Raw genomic sequence first — 17,500 nt, 5'->3', positions numbered from 1 at the left:
CTACTACTACTACTACTACTACTACTACTACTACTACTACTACTATTATTATTACGACTTCCTGTTACTACTACTACTACTACTACTACTACTACTACTACTACTACTACTACTACTACTACTACTACTACTATACTACTACTACTACTACTACTTTTATTACGACTACCTGCTACTACTACTACTACTACTACTACTACTACTACTACTACTACTACTACTACTACTACTACTACTACTATTATTGTTATTACGACTACCTGCTACTACTGCTACTGCTACTACTACTACTACTAACTACTACTACTACTACTACTACTACTACTACTATACAACTACTAACTACTACTACTACACTACTACTACACTACTACTACTACTACTACTACTAACTACTACTACTACTACTACAACTACTACTACTACTACTACTACTACTACTACTACTACTACTACTTTTATTTCGATACCTGCTACTACTACCACCACCACCACCACTACTTCTACCACCACCACCACTATTTCTTCTACCACTACTTTTTACAGCCCCTAGCATCTAGCATCTAGATAGTATCACTTAAACATGACACAAATTAGGTTAGACTTCGCGTACGAACCGAGTAGTCCAAAAATATTCTGGTTCATGTTTCTCTAAAAACCATAAGACCTGAATGTATAATTCAATAACAATTGATTCTCATAGTACCACGAATCAACTTGAAATGATAGTAACAAGCTAACTGTTGTTCTCGGAAAAGACACATTATTAAAAAAAAGAACAAACATATGGCCAGAAAAACTCGTTCTTGAAGTAGATCGATTTTTTAAAATGACTCTCATCTTTGTAAGAACTATCTAACCTGTTGTCTCTCGAGGTCCCAGGTTTGAGAGTATATATATCTCTATATATCTATCTATCTATCTATCTTTCTCTCTCTCTCTCTCTCTCTCTCTCTCTCTCTCTCTCTCTCTCTCTTGTATTCAATAGTTCAACCAATGAAATAACTTGTTTCCTTGAGCTCTACTAACGACAACTCACTAGACGCGACACAAACCTAAAACATTACGTCAAACTGCCAGTCCTAGAGGGTTCTTGCGTAGCCATCGTTATGTTATAGCCTGATACTGAAACCCAAAAAGACTGGCATTTGGACGTCATTATTTATTTTTTTTGCACCGTCTAGTGAAATGTCGTTAGTAGTGCTCATGGAAACAAGTCATTTCATTGGTTGAACTATTGAATACAACTCACGATTTGTTTTCTTTTGTTGCCAAAGACTGGCATTTTGACGTCATGTTTTGGTCAGTGTCAGGCTGTGCCATCGTTATGTTATAGCCTGACACTGAAATCGAAAAGGACTGGCAGTTTGACGCCACTATTTGGTTTTTGCACCGCCTGGTGAGTTGTCGTTAGTAGAGCTCATGGAAAAAGTGGTCCCATTGGTTGAACTATTGAATACAACTCACGATTTGTTTTCTTTTGTAGCAAAAGACTTGTCTTTTGACGTCATTTTTTGGTCAGTGTTAGGCCAAAGATAGTATGCGCTTGGCTAAGAAGCTCACAACATTTCCATCCGGAAGTATAACGGACCAACACACAAAACTATGTGTAACGATGAACTTTTATAGTCTGGATAATAAAGATAAGTGAGAATTACTCATAAAAAGTCTTTGGCAAAAAACAATAACGAAGACCCGACTGACGTCAACTTCATTAACCAAACTATAGATAGAATGCACTTGGCCAAGAAGTTCACAACATTACCATCCGGAAGTATAACAGACCAACACACAAACTCTGTGTTACCATGAACTTTTATAGTCTGGTTAATACAGTTTAGTGAGAACAACTCACAAACGCGGATGGCAAAAACAATAACAAAGGCCTGAGTGACGTCATCTGCATACTATCTATAAACGTTCAAGGTTACACATAGTTTTCTGTGTTGGTCCGTTATACTTCCGGATGGCAATGTAGTGAGCTTCTGAGCCAAGCGCATACTATCTGTATGGAGGGAATTTTTTTGCCATCCGCGTTTATGAGTAATTCTCACTAAACTGTATTAACCAGACTATAAACGTTCAAGGTTACACATAGTTTTATGTGTTGGTCCGTTATACTTCCGGATGGCAATGTTGTGAGTTTCTTAGCCAAGCGCATACTATCTATAAGTTAACGATGGCTACAGTTGGTGTCACCCGTCATGGATGGTATAACCCTTACAAATGTCGTGAGTTTTTGTGTTCACGCACAATTCACACCTACCCTAACTACCCTATCCTCCTCTCTACCAATTGTGACCCACCGTATCAAAGTGGTATTATGTGGGGATCCACTCGGTAAGGGAAATTGAATTCATAGCCACAAATATCCAACTTGGGTTTAATTTCTGTACGTTATGGTGGAGTATAAAGACTATTTCTTGCATTGCAAAAACTTCTAAGCTCCAATTTCTCATCATTCTATCTCTAAATTCAATTTTTGGGGTCTGAATCATCCCGACATAATACCGTTTTGAGGCGGAGGGTCACAATTGGATACTCGAAAACTGTTCTCAGTATCGCGTTGGCCTCTTGCCCTCCAACCCCACCATACCCCCCTCCTCCCCACCAACCCCCAACCCCCTCTCCTCCACCAATGCATTATTGATGCAATGTCATTCCATACAACAATAACGACGATACTCACCGTGCTATAAAACAACGACGGTACGAGGGTACTCACTCTAGTAGTCTAATCCAATTATGGTGCACGTGACAGCATACATACACCCTTACATCAGTGTGGTGGGGACATTCCACCTGTCCCACACGTTCTCACTCACTCACTCACTCACTCATTCACTCACTCACTCACTCACTCACTCACTCACTCACTCACTTGCTCACTCACTTACTCACTCACTCACTTACTCACTCACTTACTCACTCACTCACTCACTCACTCACTCAGTCCCATGACCAGCTGATCGTCGGGAGGACATGCGGGATGCAGACTTCACAGACTCACGCCACTTGTTAACGTCGCGGCAAAAAACAAACAAACAAAACAATTAAAAAACAAAACAAAAAACAAAACGGAAAAAAAGAAAAAACAAAAACAAAAACAAAGAAAACAAAAAACAAAAACAAAAGAATAACAAAAAACAAACATCAACAACAACAACCCCTCCCCTTAAAACAAACAAACAAAACAAAACAAAGAAAAACAAAACAAAAAAACAAAAAAACAAATAAACAAAAATCACAAACCGCAGAGCATCTGGTTGAGCGTTTCATTATGTTGTCACGTGACGAGGCGACTGGGCGGGTGTATGCATGCGACTGTACACGAACGAATGCGGCAACGAATAATTCGCCGTCCCCTGAACTAAAAATAATTGAGCTTTTATATAGCGCAATATCCACTAAATATGCTCAAAGCGCTTTCCAAAGTCTCCATGACCAACAGAAGCATGTAGAACGAGACATGACGCCTGTTTGGAGATTATACATTTTTTTTTATTACAGCCAGAGACAACACTGTTAACGACCAGGTACTCATTTTAAAACCTGAGTACGGTGAGAGAATGTGAGTAAAGAGCTTTTTCCAAAGACTTAACAATGCGCTGAGCGCGGCTAGTACCCAGGATCTTCCGATCCGAAAGCGAGTGTCATACCACAAGATCACATAGCAGCACAGTTAAAACGATACTTATACTCGTATACTCGGTTTGTGACGGATAATATTTAATATGTATTCGTATAATATAACCCCACAACTCAGGTAAGTCCATAGATAGTTCGAAGATGACGTCACTCAGGTCTTTGTTATTGTTTTTTGCCATCCGCGTTTATGAGTAATGCTCACTGAACCGTATTAACCTGACTATAAACGTTCATGGTTACACACAGTTTTGTGTGTTGGTCCGTTATACTTCCGGATGGCAATGTCATGAGCTTCTTAGCCAAGCGCATACTATCTTGTAATCCATCAAGCTGACAGGTCCATTGACGAATCATTGAGGTTTATCCGATAATCCAAGTGGTAATCTCATACAATAGTCTACGTCTAAGAGCACGTCTTTCTCTCTCTCTCTCTCTCTCTCTCTCTCTCTCTCTGTGTATGTGTGTTTGCATGTGTAATTATGTGTGTGGCCACGTGTGTGTATATGTGTGTGTGTGGCACTGTGTTTGTGTACATGTGTGTGTGCATGTGTGTGTGTCTGTGTGTATGTGTCAATGTGTGTGTATATGTGTCAATGTGCGTGTGTGCATGTGTGTGTATGTGTCAATGTGTGTGTTTGTGACCTGAGAAATCGGAAAACTGGATTACAACTCCATTTGATTCTTTTGTTATTGTTTGTTTTTTTTGTTTTGTTTTTTTTACATTTCGGATTGTGAGTAAGTGTAATTTGAAACTTGTTTTTATATATATTATTTTGTTTTGCTACTTAGGCCTTCCGATAACTCAGTTGTTAGAGCACTCGGCTTCACACGCATAGGGACTGCGGATCGATCCCAGGTGCAGTCGAAAGATTTTTTCTGAACCCCCCCCCCCACCCCGCCATGTCCACCCAGCAGTCATTGGGTATCTAGTGGGTCTGTTGATTCTAGTGGAAAGTACTTTGCGATAGATTTGCGCCTTATCCATAGGATAGCGAGTAATTTGCTTTTTTCAGTTTCACGCTATAGAAACCGGAATGAACTCCGATTTCATGAGCCTAATGGTTTTAAGAACTACTTTTCTTGTTGTTGTCCCTTACATATATTTGAGGTACATGAGCAATTTGGATTCAGTAGTCTGATGTCACGCCGCCCGGCAACGGCGGCCATCTTGGTTCTAAACAAAGAAAATCATTACTTTATATTCTTCATGCTGGCTAGAACTTTTCATATGTCTTGTAATCAGAATGTGTAAAAGTCAAAACATGATCAAATTTATGTATTTTTTTTCCTCTGGATACGCTTTTATGCTCGCCGGGGAAATATTTCATAAGGGCGTCCGCCATTGTTCCGATAGTTTAGAGCCAGTGTTACTAAGTTACCATACGTCATTAGGAAGGAAGTGACGTCACGACTGTTGAAGAGTATTCCTATTGTTCGTTTTACGCTATAGATAGAATGCGCTTGGCCAGGGAGTTCACAACATTGCCATCCGGAAGTATAAAGGACCAACACACAAACTCTGTGTAACCATGAACTTTTATAGTCTGGTTAATACAGTTTAGTGAGAACAACTCACAAACGCGGATGGCAAAAACAATAACAAAGGCCTGAGTGACGTCATCTGCATACTATCTATAGAAACCGGGATAACCCGTAGCCATCGTTAAGTTATAGATAGTTCGAAGATGACGTCACTCAAGCCTTTGTTATTGTATTTTGCCATCCGCGTTTGTGAGTAATGCTCACTGAACTTTATTATCCCGACTATAAACGTTCATGGATACACACGGTTTTGTGTGTGGGTCCGTTATACTTCCGGATGGCAATGTTATGAACTTCTTAGCCAAGCGCATACTATCTATAGCCTGACACTGACCTAAACATAACGTCGAAATGCCAGTCTTTGACCACAAAAGAAAACAAATCGTGAGTTGTATTCAATAGTTCAACCAAGGGACCACTTGTTTCCATGAGCACTACTAACAACTCACTAGGCGGTGCAAAAAAACAAATAATGATGTCAAAATGCCAGTCTTTTTGGGTTTCAGTGTCAGGCTATAACATCACGATGGCATTTTGACGTCATTTTTTGGTCAGTGTCAGGATATAAGTTAACGATGGCTACGCTGACACTGACCAAAAAATGACGTCAAAAGTCCAGTCTTTTGCCACAAAAGAAAACAAATCGTGAGTTGTATTCAATAGTTCAACCAATGAAATAACTTGTTTCCTTGAGCTGTACCCCCCCCCCATCCTGCCGCCCCCCCCCCCCATCATGGAGCACATTTTGTTGTTGTTGTTTTTTTTTTTGTTTTTTTTTTCTTTTTCGATGACTACAATATTGTGTGCAGCTGTGTGAGTGTGTCTATGTCAATATTGTATTGTTATAAATGTGTAACCAAATGACAAATTGCCACTTTTTTGAGGACAATAAAGATATATATTATTATTATTATTATTATTATTATTATTATTATTATTATTATTATTATTATTATTATTATTATTATTATTATTATTATTATTATTATTATTATTTTTATTATTATTTCAAATCATTTAATAAGTCGTTATGAAACCTTCGATGCATTTCATACGTAATGGAGCGTGTTCATAGAAATTCAATTTAACAAACACACATCAATGAAGAGATGCACTTGATATTATTAAATTATATAATGTAATCAAATGTTCCAAATCATTCATCCCACGATGAAATATTATGCAAGTTTATCAATAGTTTTCTGTGTTGGTCGACGTCGTTGGTGTGCGGCTATGTGGTCTAGTGGTATGACACTCGCTTTCGGATCGGAAGGTCCTGGGTTCGAGCCTCGCGCTCGGCGCATAGTTGAGTCCTTGGAAAAGGCCCTTTACTCACATTCTCTCACCGTGTAAAATGAGTACCTGGCCGTTAACAGAGTTGTCTTTGTCCGAAAAATTGTAATATCGCCTAACAGGCGTCATGTCCCTTCCTACATGTTAAATGTTGCTGTTGACTAGAGACCACTTGTAAAGCACATTTAGTGGATATTGCGCTATATAAAGCTCAATCATTACATATAATATATACAGGTCTGACATTCGAACCCACTTATGGGCCAAGTTTAACATTGTTGTAATGGACAATATTTTGCGTCATTTTTTTTACAAAAAAGATTTCCATTACAACAATGAGCCCATACATAAGGAATTGGGTTATCAGACCTGCAATAAGTGCACGTCGGTGTTGGTACATTTCATCTGGTTGACGAATGTGGTGACATTTTTTGTGTTTTAAAAAAAAATGTTTATTAAAACGCTAATAATTGATAATATATTCCATCTTGCCAAACAAACCCTTTATCAGGAACGACAATTTATTCACTTGAAAAGAATAGACGGAACAAAACTAACGTGAGTTAACTCTTCTTTTTTTACACACTCGCCAAACAAACCCTTAATCAGGAACGACAAAATTTCACTTGAAAAGTATATAAGGAACGAAACTGACGTCAGTTAACCCTTTCCTTACCAGAATTTTCCCCAAAATTTCACTCCCACACACCACAAAAATTGTTTTTTCTCACTGAAACAGAAAAGCAACAAATACTTTACACCACAGTGTCACGTTTTTATAGCTATAGATAGTATGCAGATGACGTCACTCAGGCCTTTGTTATTGTTTTTGCCATCCGCATTTGTGAGTTGTTCTCACTAAACTGTATTAACCGGACTATAAAAGTTCATGGTTACACAGAGTTTGTGTGTTGGTCCGTTATACTTCCGGATGGCAATGTTGTGAACTCCTTGGCCAAGCGCATTCTAGCTATAATAAACATTTTTCTTTCAATCGTGTGATTTACAAAAGAAATCTGAATGATAAAAGTGCTGGTTGGATCATAACGACTGTGACGATTTTCCTATGGTTGGTGAGGAGAGGGTTAACTCTAATTCTTTTCAGGCAGCCATTTTTAGCGATCAGTTTTCACTAAATTCTAAATTCTATCAATCAAACTATCAACGTTCCCATCGTTATGTTTTACTGAAATCCAAAAGGACTGGCAGTTTGACGTCATTTTTAATGTTTTTTGCACCGCCTAGTGAGATGTCGTTAGTAGAGCTCATGGAAACAAGTTATTTCATTGGTTGAACTAATGAATACAACTCAAGATACGATGTTACAGATAGTTTTGTGTGTTGGTCCGGTACCTTTATATCCGACTATCAGATTTTGTGAGCATTTTACATAAACGCATAACATCAATTTGACTGCTTTTTTAATTTTTTTTTTTTTGGATACACCATACCTTAATTTCACATCTAAATATTTTTAGGGGCAGCGTGGCTCAGTGGTATGGTCTTTGCTTCCTACCCGAAAGGTACCGAGTTCAATCACCCGCCGCTGCGTTGTGTGGCCTTGAGCAAGTCACCTTGCCCTAGCTCACTTTACGGTGCTGCTATGCGGCTGACGCCTGGGTTATTCCAGTCTTCCCTTGGCATAGACCCTAAAGACAAATTTCCCCTTGGGGATGAATAAAGGGAATTTTTTATTTTTTTTTGATTACTATCTCTACCGCTTCGACTGTGCTTTACGTGCCTTTATTGGGAATGAGATTAGCGGCAGAGTAGCGTCCCTTGATTGGACGTCACCCATAGTCTGTGACGTCACCGGCGGAAAAGTTATTAGAGAGAGAACGTCATGTTGGTTGTGCGCATGCGTCTCTCGTCCTCAAGTGACGCTACTCTTCCGCTAATCTCATTCCCTATAGTCTATTTTAAGAAGTTGTTCTTCAATATTAACATTTCTAAGAATATAAAATATCGTTAATAATAGTTTTAAAGACACACTAAGAACGGACCTGTGTTGTTACGTTTGTTTTGCACACCACCCTGTCTCGTGAGTGTCGGTCCGGTACCTTTATATATCCGGCTGGCGGATGTTGTGCGCATTTTACATAAACGTATAACATCAATTTGACTGATTAAAAAAAATAAAAATTGGGATCCACCATACCTTACTAACTGTACCCGATTCGACTGTGTTTTTCGTGCCTTTATAGTCTATTTTAAGAGGTTGTTCTTCGATAATAATAAGATTTCTAAGATAATAAAATATCGTTAATAATAGTTTTAAAGACACACTAAGAACAGACCTGTGTTACGTTTGTTTTGCACACCACCCTGTCTCGTGAGTGAGTGAGACTTTTATTCTCATGGCTAAATTGTGGCTATTATCATTACTACTACTACTACTACTACACTATCGTTGTTGTCATTCTCATGGATGGGACGGACAAGCGACACCGCCGTCTCCGATACGCCGATGACCTTCCACTAGAAGAGTATCAGGTCTCCTTGTTCAACCGATTTCTAGGGCAGCACGCTTTCGACTGGACCACGCACGCCGGGTCAGGTAAATCGATTGATAAATATAAGTAGTTTTTTTAACTCTCTCCTTACCAGCTATTTGTGACCTATCGTCTCAAAACGGTATTATGTCGGAACGAACCATATGCTTAAATGCCGAATTAAATGTTAAACTGGTCAAAAATATAAATTGTTGATAAAAGCACCCTAAAATATGGTATCCATTATCCTCAATATAACATAAAAACTCAATACAAGTCTGATATTTCTGGCTATAAATTCAATTTTCAACACCTTAACCAACCCGACTTAATACTGTTTTGAGGCGGAGGGTCACATTTTTAGAATTTCCCCCGAAAATTCACACCCACCAGGCACAAAAATAGACTTTTCTTACTCAAACAAAAAAATAACAAATGAGTTCAACACAGTGTTTAGTATTTCTAGCTGTTATCAAAGCATTTTTTAAAATGTTGTGATGTACAAGAGAAATCAGAATAAGAAAATGGTTGGTTGGAACCTTACGAATGTGACGATTTTCCTATGGGTGGTAAGGAGAGGGTTAAATACTTATTTATTTATATATATATATATATATATATATATATATATATATATATATATATATATATATATATATTGTTGTTAATAACGAAATTATCCCATATTATCCCATTCCTTTGTAGTGTTTCAGTACCCTGTTTTGTTGATAAAGGGGAAACCCGAAACGTCCACTTTATCTGTTTTCGTTTATTAAATTGAAGAAACTCTTACATTCAATTTCATATTGTTATTTATGTCTTTTTTTTTTTTTAACTGACGTCTGAAATGAGCTAGGTGTGTAGAAAGCGCCGTAAAACCATGAAAAACAAAACAAAACAAAAACAAACCATTCCTTGTAACATGATAGGTGGGTGGGTGGGGGGGGGGGGGGTTGAGGTACAGATGGGGATAAGTTAAGTAGTTTTTCAGAGCCATTGGACCCATGGGAGCCGAAGTTTATCCCGGTTTCTTTAGCGTGAAACTGACAATAATAATTGCTTGCTACCCTTTGGATAGGACGTTATAAGTCTATCGCAAAGTACTTTCCGCCAGGTCTAACAGACCCAGCTACCCAATCACTGCTGTGGGTGGACAAAGGGGGTTCAGAAAAATAAAAATCTCATCGACTTCACCCGGGATGGATATCGGTCTTTTTGCGTGTGATGCGAGTGCTCTACCAACTGAGCTATCGGGACCCCCGAGGATAAGTAAGGCATTGTGCGGCTATGTGGTCTAGTGGTACGACACTCGCTTTCGGATCGGAAGGTCCTGGGTTCGAGCCTCGTGCTCGGCGCATAGTTGAGTCCTTGGAAAAGGCTCTTTACTCACTTTCTCACACCGTACTCAGGTGTAAAATGACTACCTGGCCGTTAACAGCGTTGTCTTTGTCCGAAAAATTGTAATATCGCCTAACAGGCGGCATGTCCCGTCCTACATGTTAAATGTTGCTGTTGACCAGGGACCCCTTGTAAAGCGCTTTGAGCACATTTAGTGGATATTGCGCTATATAAAAGCTCAATTGTGAAATTCGTTTAACCCTCTCCTTACCACCCATAGGAAAATCGTCACATTTGTTACGATGCAACCAGCATTTTTCTCATTCACATTTCTTTTCTACATCATAATAATATTTAAACAAAAATGTTTGCTATAGTTAAAGTTTATTAACACTGTATTGAGGAGCTCGTTTAACAAAAAAAATGTATAGCAAGAACTACCAGATTTTGTGTTTTTTAGTGAAAGACATCTATTTTTGTATAGATAGTATGCGCTTGACTAAGAAGCTCATAACATTGCCATCCGGAAGTACAACGGACCAACACACAAAACTGTGTATCCATGAACGTTTATAGTCGGGTTAATACAGCATCAGTGAGCATTACTCATAAACGCGGATGGCAAAAAACAATAACAAAGACTTGAATGACGTTATCTTCGAACTATCTATAGGAAAATCGTCACATTTGTTACGATCTTAAACATTTTTCTCATTCAGATTTCTTTTGTACATTTAATATTTTGAACAAAAATGTTTGCTATAGTTATATTATAGTAACACTGTGTTGAAGAGCTCGTTTAACAAAAAAAATGTATAGCAAGAACTAAAAGATTTTGTGTTTTTTAGTGAAATACATCTATTTTTGTAACTGTTGGATGTGAAGTTTTGGGGAAAATCCGGAAAATGGCCGGTATGGAGAGAGTTAATACGTAAAACTAGAGAATTGTGCTATATAAGTGTGAATATTATAAATGCTGAAATGCTGAAAACTTATATAGCGCTATAACTCCGAGACACCAGACTCTAAGCGCTTAAATTATCTTTTTTTTTCTCATGTGTCTTCCTTCATCATTTCCGCGATCCCAATATCATCACCCCCAATGTTAGATGCTTGCCATGACCTTTAACCTTCAGTATCATTTAGTCTAAGTATTCGTCGTATCCGATGATGCATTATACATGGCAACCCTTGACCTCTCGCTGATTTGCATATTGTTCCCGTAGTGGAATTTGTATAGAGTCATGGACGCTATTGACGTTATGGCATTGAGTGCAAGCGGATATGTGGTCTTGTGGTATGACACTCGTTTTATGGGTGGGGTTCCCGACCTTCCTTAGTTGGCAGGGAGGTACTTGTTCTGTCTTCTATCCCACTGTATCTGTTTTCCAATTGCTTTCCGTCTTTGTCGTAGAATGAGATTACTTAGTTTTGTCAACACCATGGCCGAGTCCTTGGCTGGGAGGGAAACAGTCAAATGCATAGTTATTGTTTTGGGAGATGATATTTTTTTCCTTGTAAATCATCTCTCTGTTATGTATTATTATACGTGTTATTTTGAATTTATAATGTAAGCATTTGAGTGTATTCCTCTTTGTTGGATTTTGTGCTCGTGTGTAGGTGAGACTTATAGATGATCTCAAACTAAGTACATTGATGGTATGCTCTTGGAATCTACATCTGATCCCTATTTGTTCCCAGTTCCCCAATGTCTTACTTTTTCTTGGGTGCTTTAATTGTAATTCTAGACCTTTTTACTATCCCATTTTCTTCCTTTTTACTGGCGCTGATATGACCTAAATGTGTTGCAAGCGCCGTAAAACCCTTAAAAACAACAAAAAAAAAAACAAAACAAAAACAAAACAAAAAAAATAAAAATAAAACAAACACTCGCTTTAAAATGATAATAAAAAAATAAGATTCCCTTTATTCATCCAATAGGAGAAATTTGTCTCTAAGGTCTGTTCCAAGGGAAGACTGGAATAACCCAGAAGTCAGCCGCAGAGCAGCGCCGCAACTTGAGCTAGGGCGAGGTGACTTGCTCAAGGCCACACAACGCAGTGGGTTCCAGCTTAGCCAACGTTATGTTATAGCCTGACACTGAAATCCAAAAAGACTGGCAGTTTGACATCATTATTGGTTTTTTGCACCGCCTAGTGAGTTGTCGTTAGTAGAGCTCATGGAAACAAGTTATTTTATTGGTTGAACTATTGAATACAACTCACGATTTGTTTTCTTTTGTGGCCAAAAACTGGCATTTTGACTTCATTTTTTTGGTCAGTATCAGGCCATAACTTTACGAAGGCCACGGTTCCAGTGTCAGGCTATATTATGTTAACGATGGCTACGCTTTGGCCCCATACCCTGTTATGAGCCATGTTTGTGGACCTGTGGCCCACACGATTCACTATATGAATCTCATTACGGAGAGTGGCTATTATACAATCTTTGACATTTCATCTATAGATAGTATGCGCTTGGCTAAGAAGCTCATAACATTGCCATCCGGAAGTATAACGGACCAACACACAAAACTGTGTGTATCCATGAACGTTTATAGTCAGGTTGATACAGTTCAATAAGCATTACTCATAAACGCGGATGGCAAAAAACAATAACAAAGACCTGAGTGACGTCATCTTCGAACTATCTATAGATAGTATGCGCTTGGTTAAGAAGCTCAAAACATTGCCATCCGGGACCAACACACAAAACTGTGTGTAATCATGAACTTTTATAGTCAGGTTGATACAGTTTAGTGAGAATCACTCACAAACGCGAATGGCAAAATACAATAACAAAGGCTTGAGTGACGTCATCTTCGTTCTATCTATATCTGTCACTCTTTGGTTCGACATGGGATGCCATTTCCGATACAAATACACATCTTCACACACACACAAACACACAGACGCATACAAAGACACACACACACACATACACACTCATACACACATACAGTTAACAGTATTCTCTCCCTCTCTAACTCCCCTTCTGTCTTTTTTCTCTCTCTATTTCACTTTAACACCCCTCCCCCCTTTGTCTCTCTCTAAGTCTCTTTTTCTCTCACTCTCTCTCTCTCTCTCTCTCTCTCTCTCTCTCTCTCACTCTCTCTCTCTCTCTCTCTCTCTCTGTCTTCATATTTTTTTTTCACTCTCCCACTCGTTGTTACTTATGACCCTCTTTTAAACATGTCACACACACACACAAACACATACACACACTTTACCCCCTCCCCTTTCCACACACACACACACACACACACACACACACACACGCCATACGGCAGTGCAAAACCATCAAAGAGGTGGCGTTTATTATTATTATTATTATTATTATTATATTATATTATTATATTATTATTATTATTATTATTATTATTATTATTATTATTATTATTATTATTATCATTGTAAACGGCCAGGTACTCATTTTACACCTGAGTACGGTGAGAGAATGTGAGTAAAGAGCCTCTTCCAAGGACTGAACTATGCGCCGAGCGAGGCCCGAACTCAGGACCTTCCCATCCGAAAGCGAGTGTCATACCACAAAACCACATAGCCGTGCCTCCATTAACACTGAGACTGGGACTTCTACCAAGTCTTTAAATGAACTCCCAAATTTGAGAGCAATTATCGATCATAAGAAGGACGAGTTTTCTGGCCTAAATTTTAAATACGCCTTTTTTTCAGAGTACAAAACCATGGATATTTTTCTCTAGATATCTTTTTTTTTGTTTCGTTTTGTTTTGTTTTATGTTCGTTTATGCAAATGTCATTTTCTAGGGGCAATAATACGTTTCTTTTATTTTTCTCACGGGACATTTTCTTCCGTGTCTAAATGAATGAAGCGTTGTGGTGTGTATTTAGCATGAGTCTCTGTGGATCGAATGGCGTTCACATCTTTTGCTTTATTTATTTATTTAATGTGGCTGTGTGGTATCTTGTGGTGTATCTTACCGTAGCCATCGTTATGTTATATCCTGCTACTGAAATCCAAAAGGACTGGCAGTTTGACGTCATTTTTTGGTCAGTATCAGCGTAGCCATCGTTATGTTATAGCCTGATACTGAAATCCAAAAGACTGGCAGTTTGACGTCATTTTTTGGTCAGTATCAGCGTAGCCATCGTTATGTTATATCCAGCTACTGAAATCCAAAAGGACTGGCAGTTTGACGTCATTTTTTGGTCAGTATCAGCGTAGCCATCGTTATGTTATATCCTGCTACTGAAATCCAAAAGGACTGGCAGTTTGACGTCATTTTTTGGTCAGTATCAGCGTAGCCATCGTTATGTTATATCCTGCTACTGAAATCCAAAAGGACTGGCAGTTTGACGTCATTTTTTGGTCAGTATCAGCTTAGCCATCGTTATGTTATATCCTGCTACTGAAATCCAAAAGGACTGGCAGTTTGACGTCATTTTTTGGTCAGTATCACCGTAGCCATCGTTATGTTATATCCTGCTACTGAAATCCAAAAGGACTGGCAGTTTGACGTCATTTTTTGGTCAGTATCAGCGTAGCCATCGTTATGTTATATCCTGCTACTGAAATCCAAAAGGACTGGCAGTTTGACGTCATTTTTTGGTCAGTATCAGCTTAGCCATCGTTATGTTATATCCTGCTACTGAAATCCAAAAGGACTGGCAGTTTGACGTCATTTTTTGGTCAGTATCAGCGTAGCCATCGTTATGTTATAGCCTGATACTGAAATCCAAAAGGACTGGCAGTTTGACGTCATTATTTGGTTTTTGCACCGCCTAGTGAGTGTTCGTTAGTAGAGCTCATGGAAACAAGTTATTTCATTGTTTGAACTATTGAATACAACTCACGATTTGTTTTCTTTTGTGGCAAAAGACTGGCATTTTGACGTCATTTTTTGGTTTGTATCAGGCTATAACTTTACGAAGGCCACGGTATGACAATTGCCTTTCCAGGCTTTTCCACTAGCAAGAGCTGAGGAGACTTTGGGTTTGCAGCCAATCGACTTCTGTCGAGAAACCTGCTTAACAGCACGCTCACTGCATCAGTGGGGACTTTCCACCAGTCCGAATGTAGCAGTTGTGGTAACGAGACCTGTTGAGAAAATTTGTAACATCACCTAACAGGCATCGGGCAGGGACCCTTTGTAAAGCAGTTTGAGCACATGAAGCGGATATTGCTCTCTAAATGAAAGCTCAAGATAATGGGTCCCATTTTACATATGCTTTATCAACACCTAATTAACTGAATCTGGTCAACTGGCTGTACAAAGAGCAATTATGGTGTAGTAATGAGCGCTGGGTGTAGTAATGAGCGCTGGTTTGATTGAGACAGGTCATTCCAATCTTTGTAACACGCCATTACTCAGAATGGCCATTGTTATAATCAAAGCATCTCTCGTATCATTATTGGTAATATTTCCACCACTGCAACCACCAGCACCATTGTAATATATTTACCTACATTACTACAACAACAACAACAACAACAACAACTACTACTACTACTACTACCACTACTACTACTACTACTACTACTACTACTACTACTACTACTACTACTACTACTACTACTACTACTACTACTACTACTACTACTACTACTACTACTACTACTACTACTACTACTAACTACTACTACTACTTCTACTACTACTACTACAACAACAACTGCTACTACTACTACTACTACTACTACTACTACTACTACTACTACTACTACTACTACTACTACTACTACACACTACTACTACTACTACTACTACTACTACTACTACTACTACTACTACTACTACTACTACTACAACTACTACTACTACTACTACTTACTACTACTACTACTACTACTACTACTAACCCACTACACTACTACTACTACCACTACTACTACTACTATACTACTAACTACATACACTACTACTACTACTACTACTACTACTACTACTACTACTACTACTACTACTACTACTACACTACTTCTACTACTACCACTACACTACTACTACTACTACCACCTACACCACTACTACTACTACTACTACTACTACTACTACTACTACTACTACTACTACTACTACTACTACACAACTACCACTACTACACTACACTACACTACTACCACTACACTACTCACACCACTACTACTACTACTACTACTACTACTACTACTACTACTACTACTACTACCACTACTACTACTACTACACTACTACTACTACTACTACTACTACTACCACTACTACTACTACTACCACCACTACACTACTACTACCACCACCACCACCACCACCACCACCACACACCACCACCACCACCACCACAACTGCCATCACCACTAATAACACAACTTCCACTCACCATCCCCTCCCACTGTGAAATTCCATTAATAAATAAACAACAATCGTCTCCTTTCTTTTCTTATCTTATCTTAATTTCAATATTATCACCTACTCGCGACATTCACCACAACACTGACATTTTTATCCCAGCCTCATAATATAATACAATACACCAATTCCACTACTACACAAATTCTATATTATACATACTACTATAATATATCATTACTGGTACTATTTATCTCCCCTATTAGCCTGGCCATTAGCGTTATTGCCTGGTGAACACTTGGCCCCCAAAAGACCCCACAACCTTCAGCAAACAAACGCCTTTCTCCCATTGGTCCTCCATCCCGGACAAGCTCCCAGGGTTTGTTTGTTTGTGCTGGAGAATAGGAAGGTCTCCAGTCGGAGCCGATCGGGCTTATGGGAAGGCACGCAAAGTTCTCGGATTCTTATTTCTTATTTGTTTTGGCTGCGACCAGCGTATTATATCGATATATCGTTAGGGGTGACAAAATGTTGTGGGGGATTGATTGGTTTTGTGAAATTATTATGTTGTGTGAAACTGTTTGCACGAAAACGTTGTTGGGAGTCATTTGTGACCCGCTGACTCAAAACGGTATCATATAAGAGTGAACTTTGTGCTAAATATTGAATTTATATCACAAATTACTATATCAAACGATTTTGAGGCGCCCCTATTATCATTTGTAAAGAGCAACAAACAAAAGTTTTGAAATTGTTTTTGAACTAAGAAAAAATACAAAACAACAAAATCCAAAAAGAAAAAAAAACAAACAAAAGAAAAACACAAACAAAACAAAGATACAAACACACAAACAAACAAAAGAAAAACGAAAACAAACAA

The 17,500-nt window shown here is 38.5% G+C and overlaps 1 protein-coding gene across 4 annotated transcripts in view; it reads left to right on the top strand.

The window, feature by feature from the left end:
• Nucleotides 1-17,500, top strand: part of LOC144960828 (uncharacterized) — a 131,094-nt gene that overhangs the window by 39,604 nt on the left and 73,990 nt on the right. The window contains exon 2 of one of the 4 annotated variants that reach the window (XM_078894195.1): nt 8,756-9,040. The exons of the other annotated variants lie outside the window; for them this stretch is intronic. Within the exon in view, the coding sequence (XP_078750321.1) occupies nt 8,908-9,040 (133 nt within the window). The 5' untranslated portion in view covers nt 8,756-8,907. The remainder of the gene's footprint in view (nt 1-8,755; nt 9,041-17,500) is intronic. 4 annotated transcript variants of the gene reach the window in all.

The sequence above is a fragment of the Berghia stephanieae genome, chromosome 15 (assembly GCF_034508935.2).
Source record: "Berghia stephanieae isolate SIO BIC M18660-M18661 chromosome 15, UCSD_Bste_1.3, whole genome shotgun sequence".
In the NCBI taxonomy this organism is placed as follows: Eukaryota; Metazoa; Mollusca; class Gastropoda; order Nudibranchia; family Aeolidiidae; genus Berghia; species Berghia stephanieae.
The sequence above is the reverse complement of the archived record's forward strand: the minus strand, read 5'-3'. Positions and strand labels throughout refer to the sequence as shown.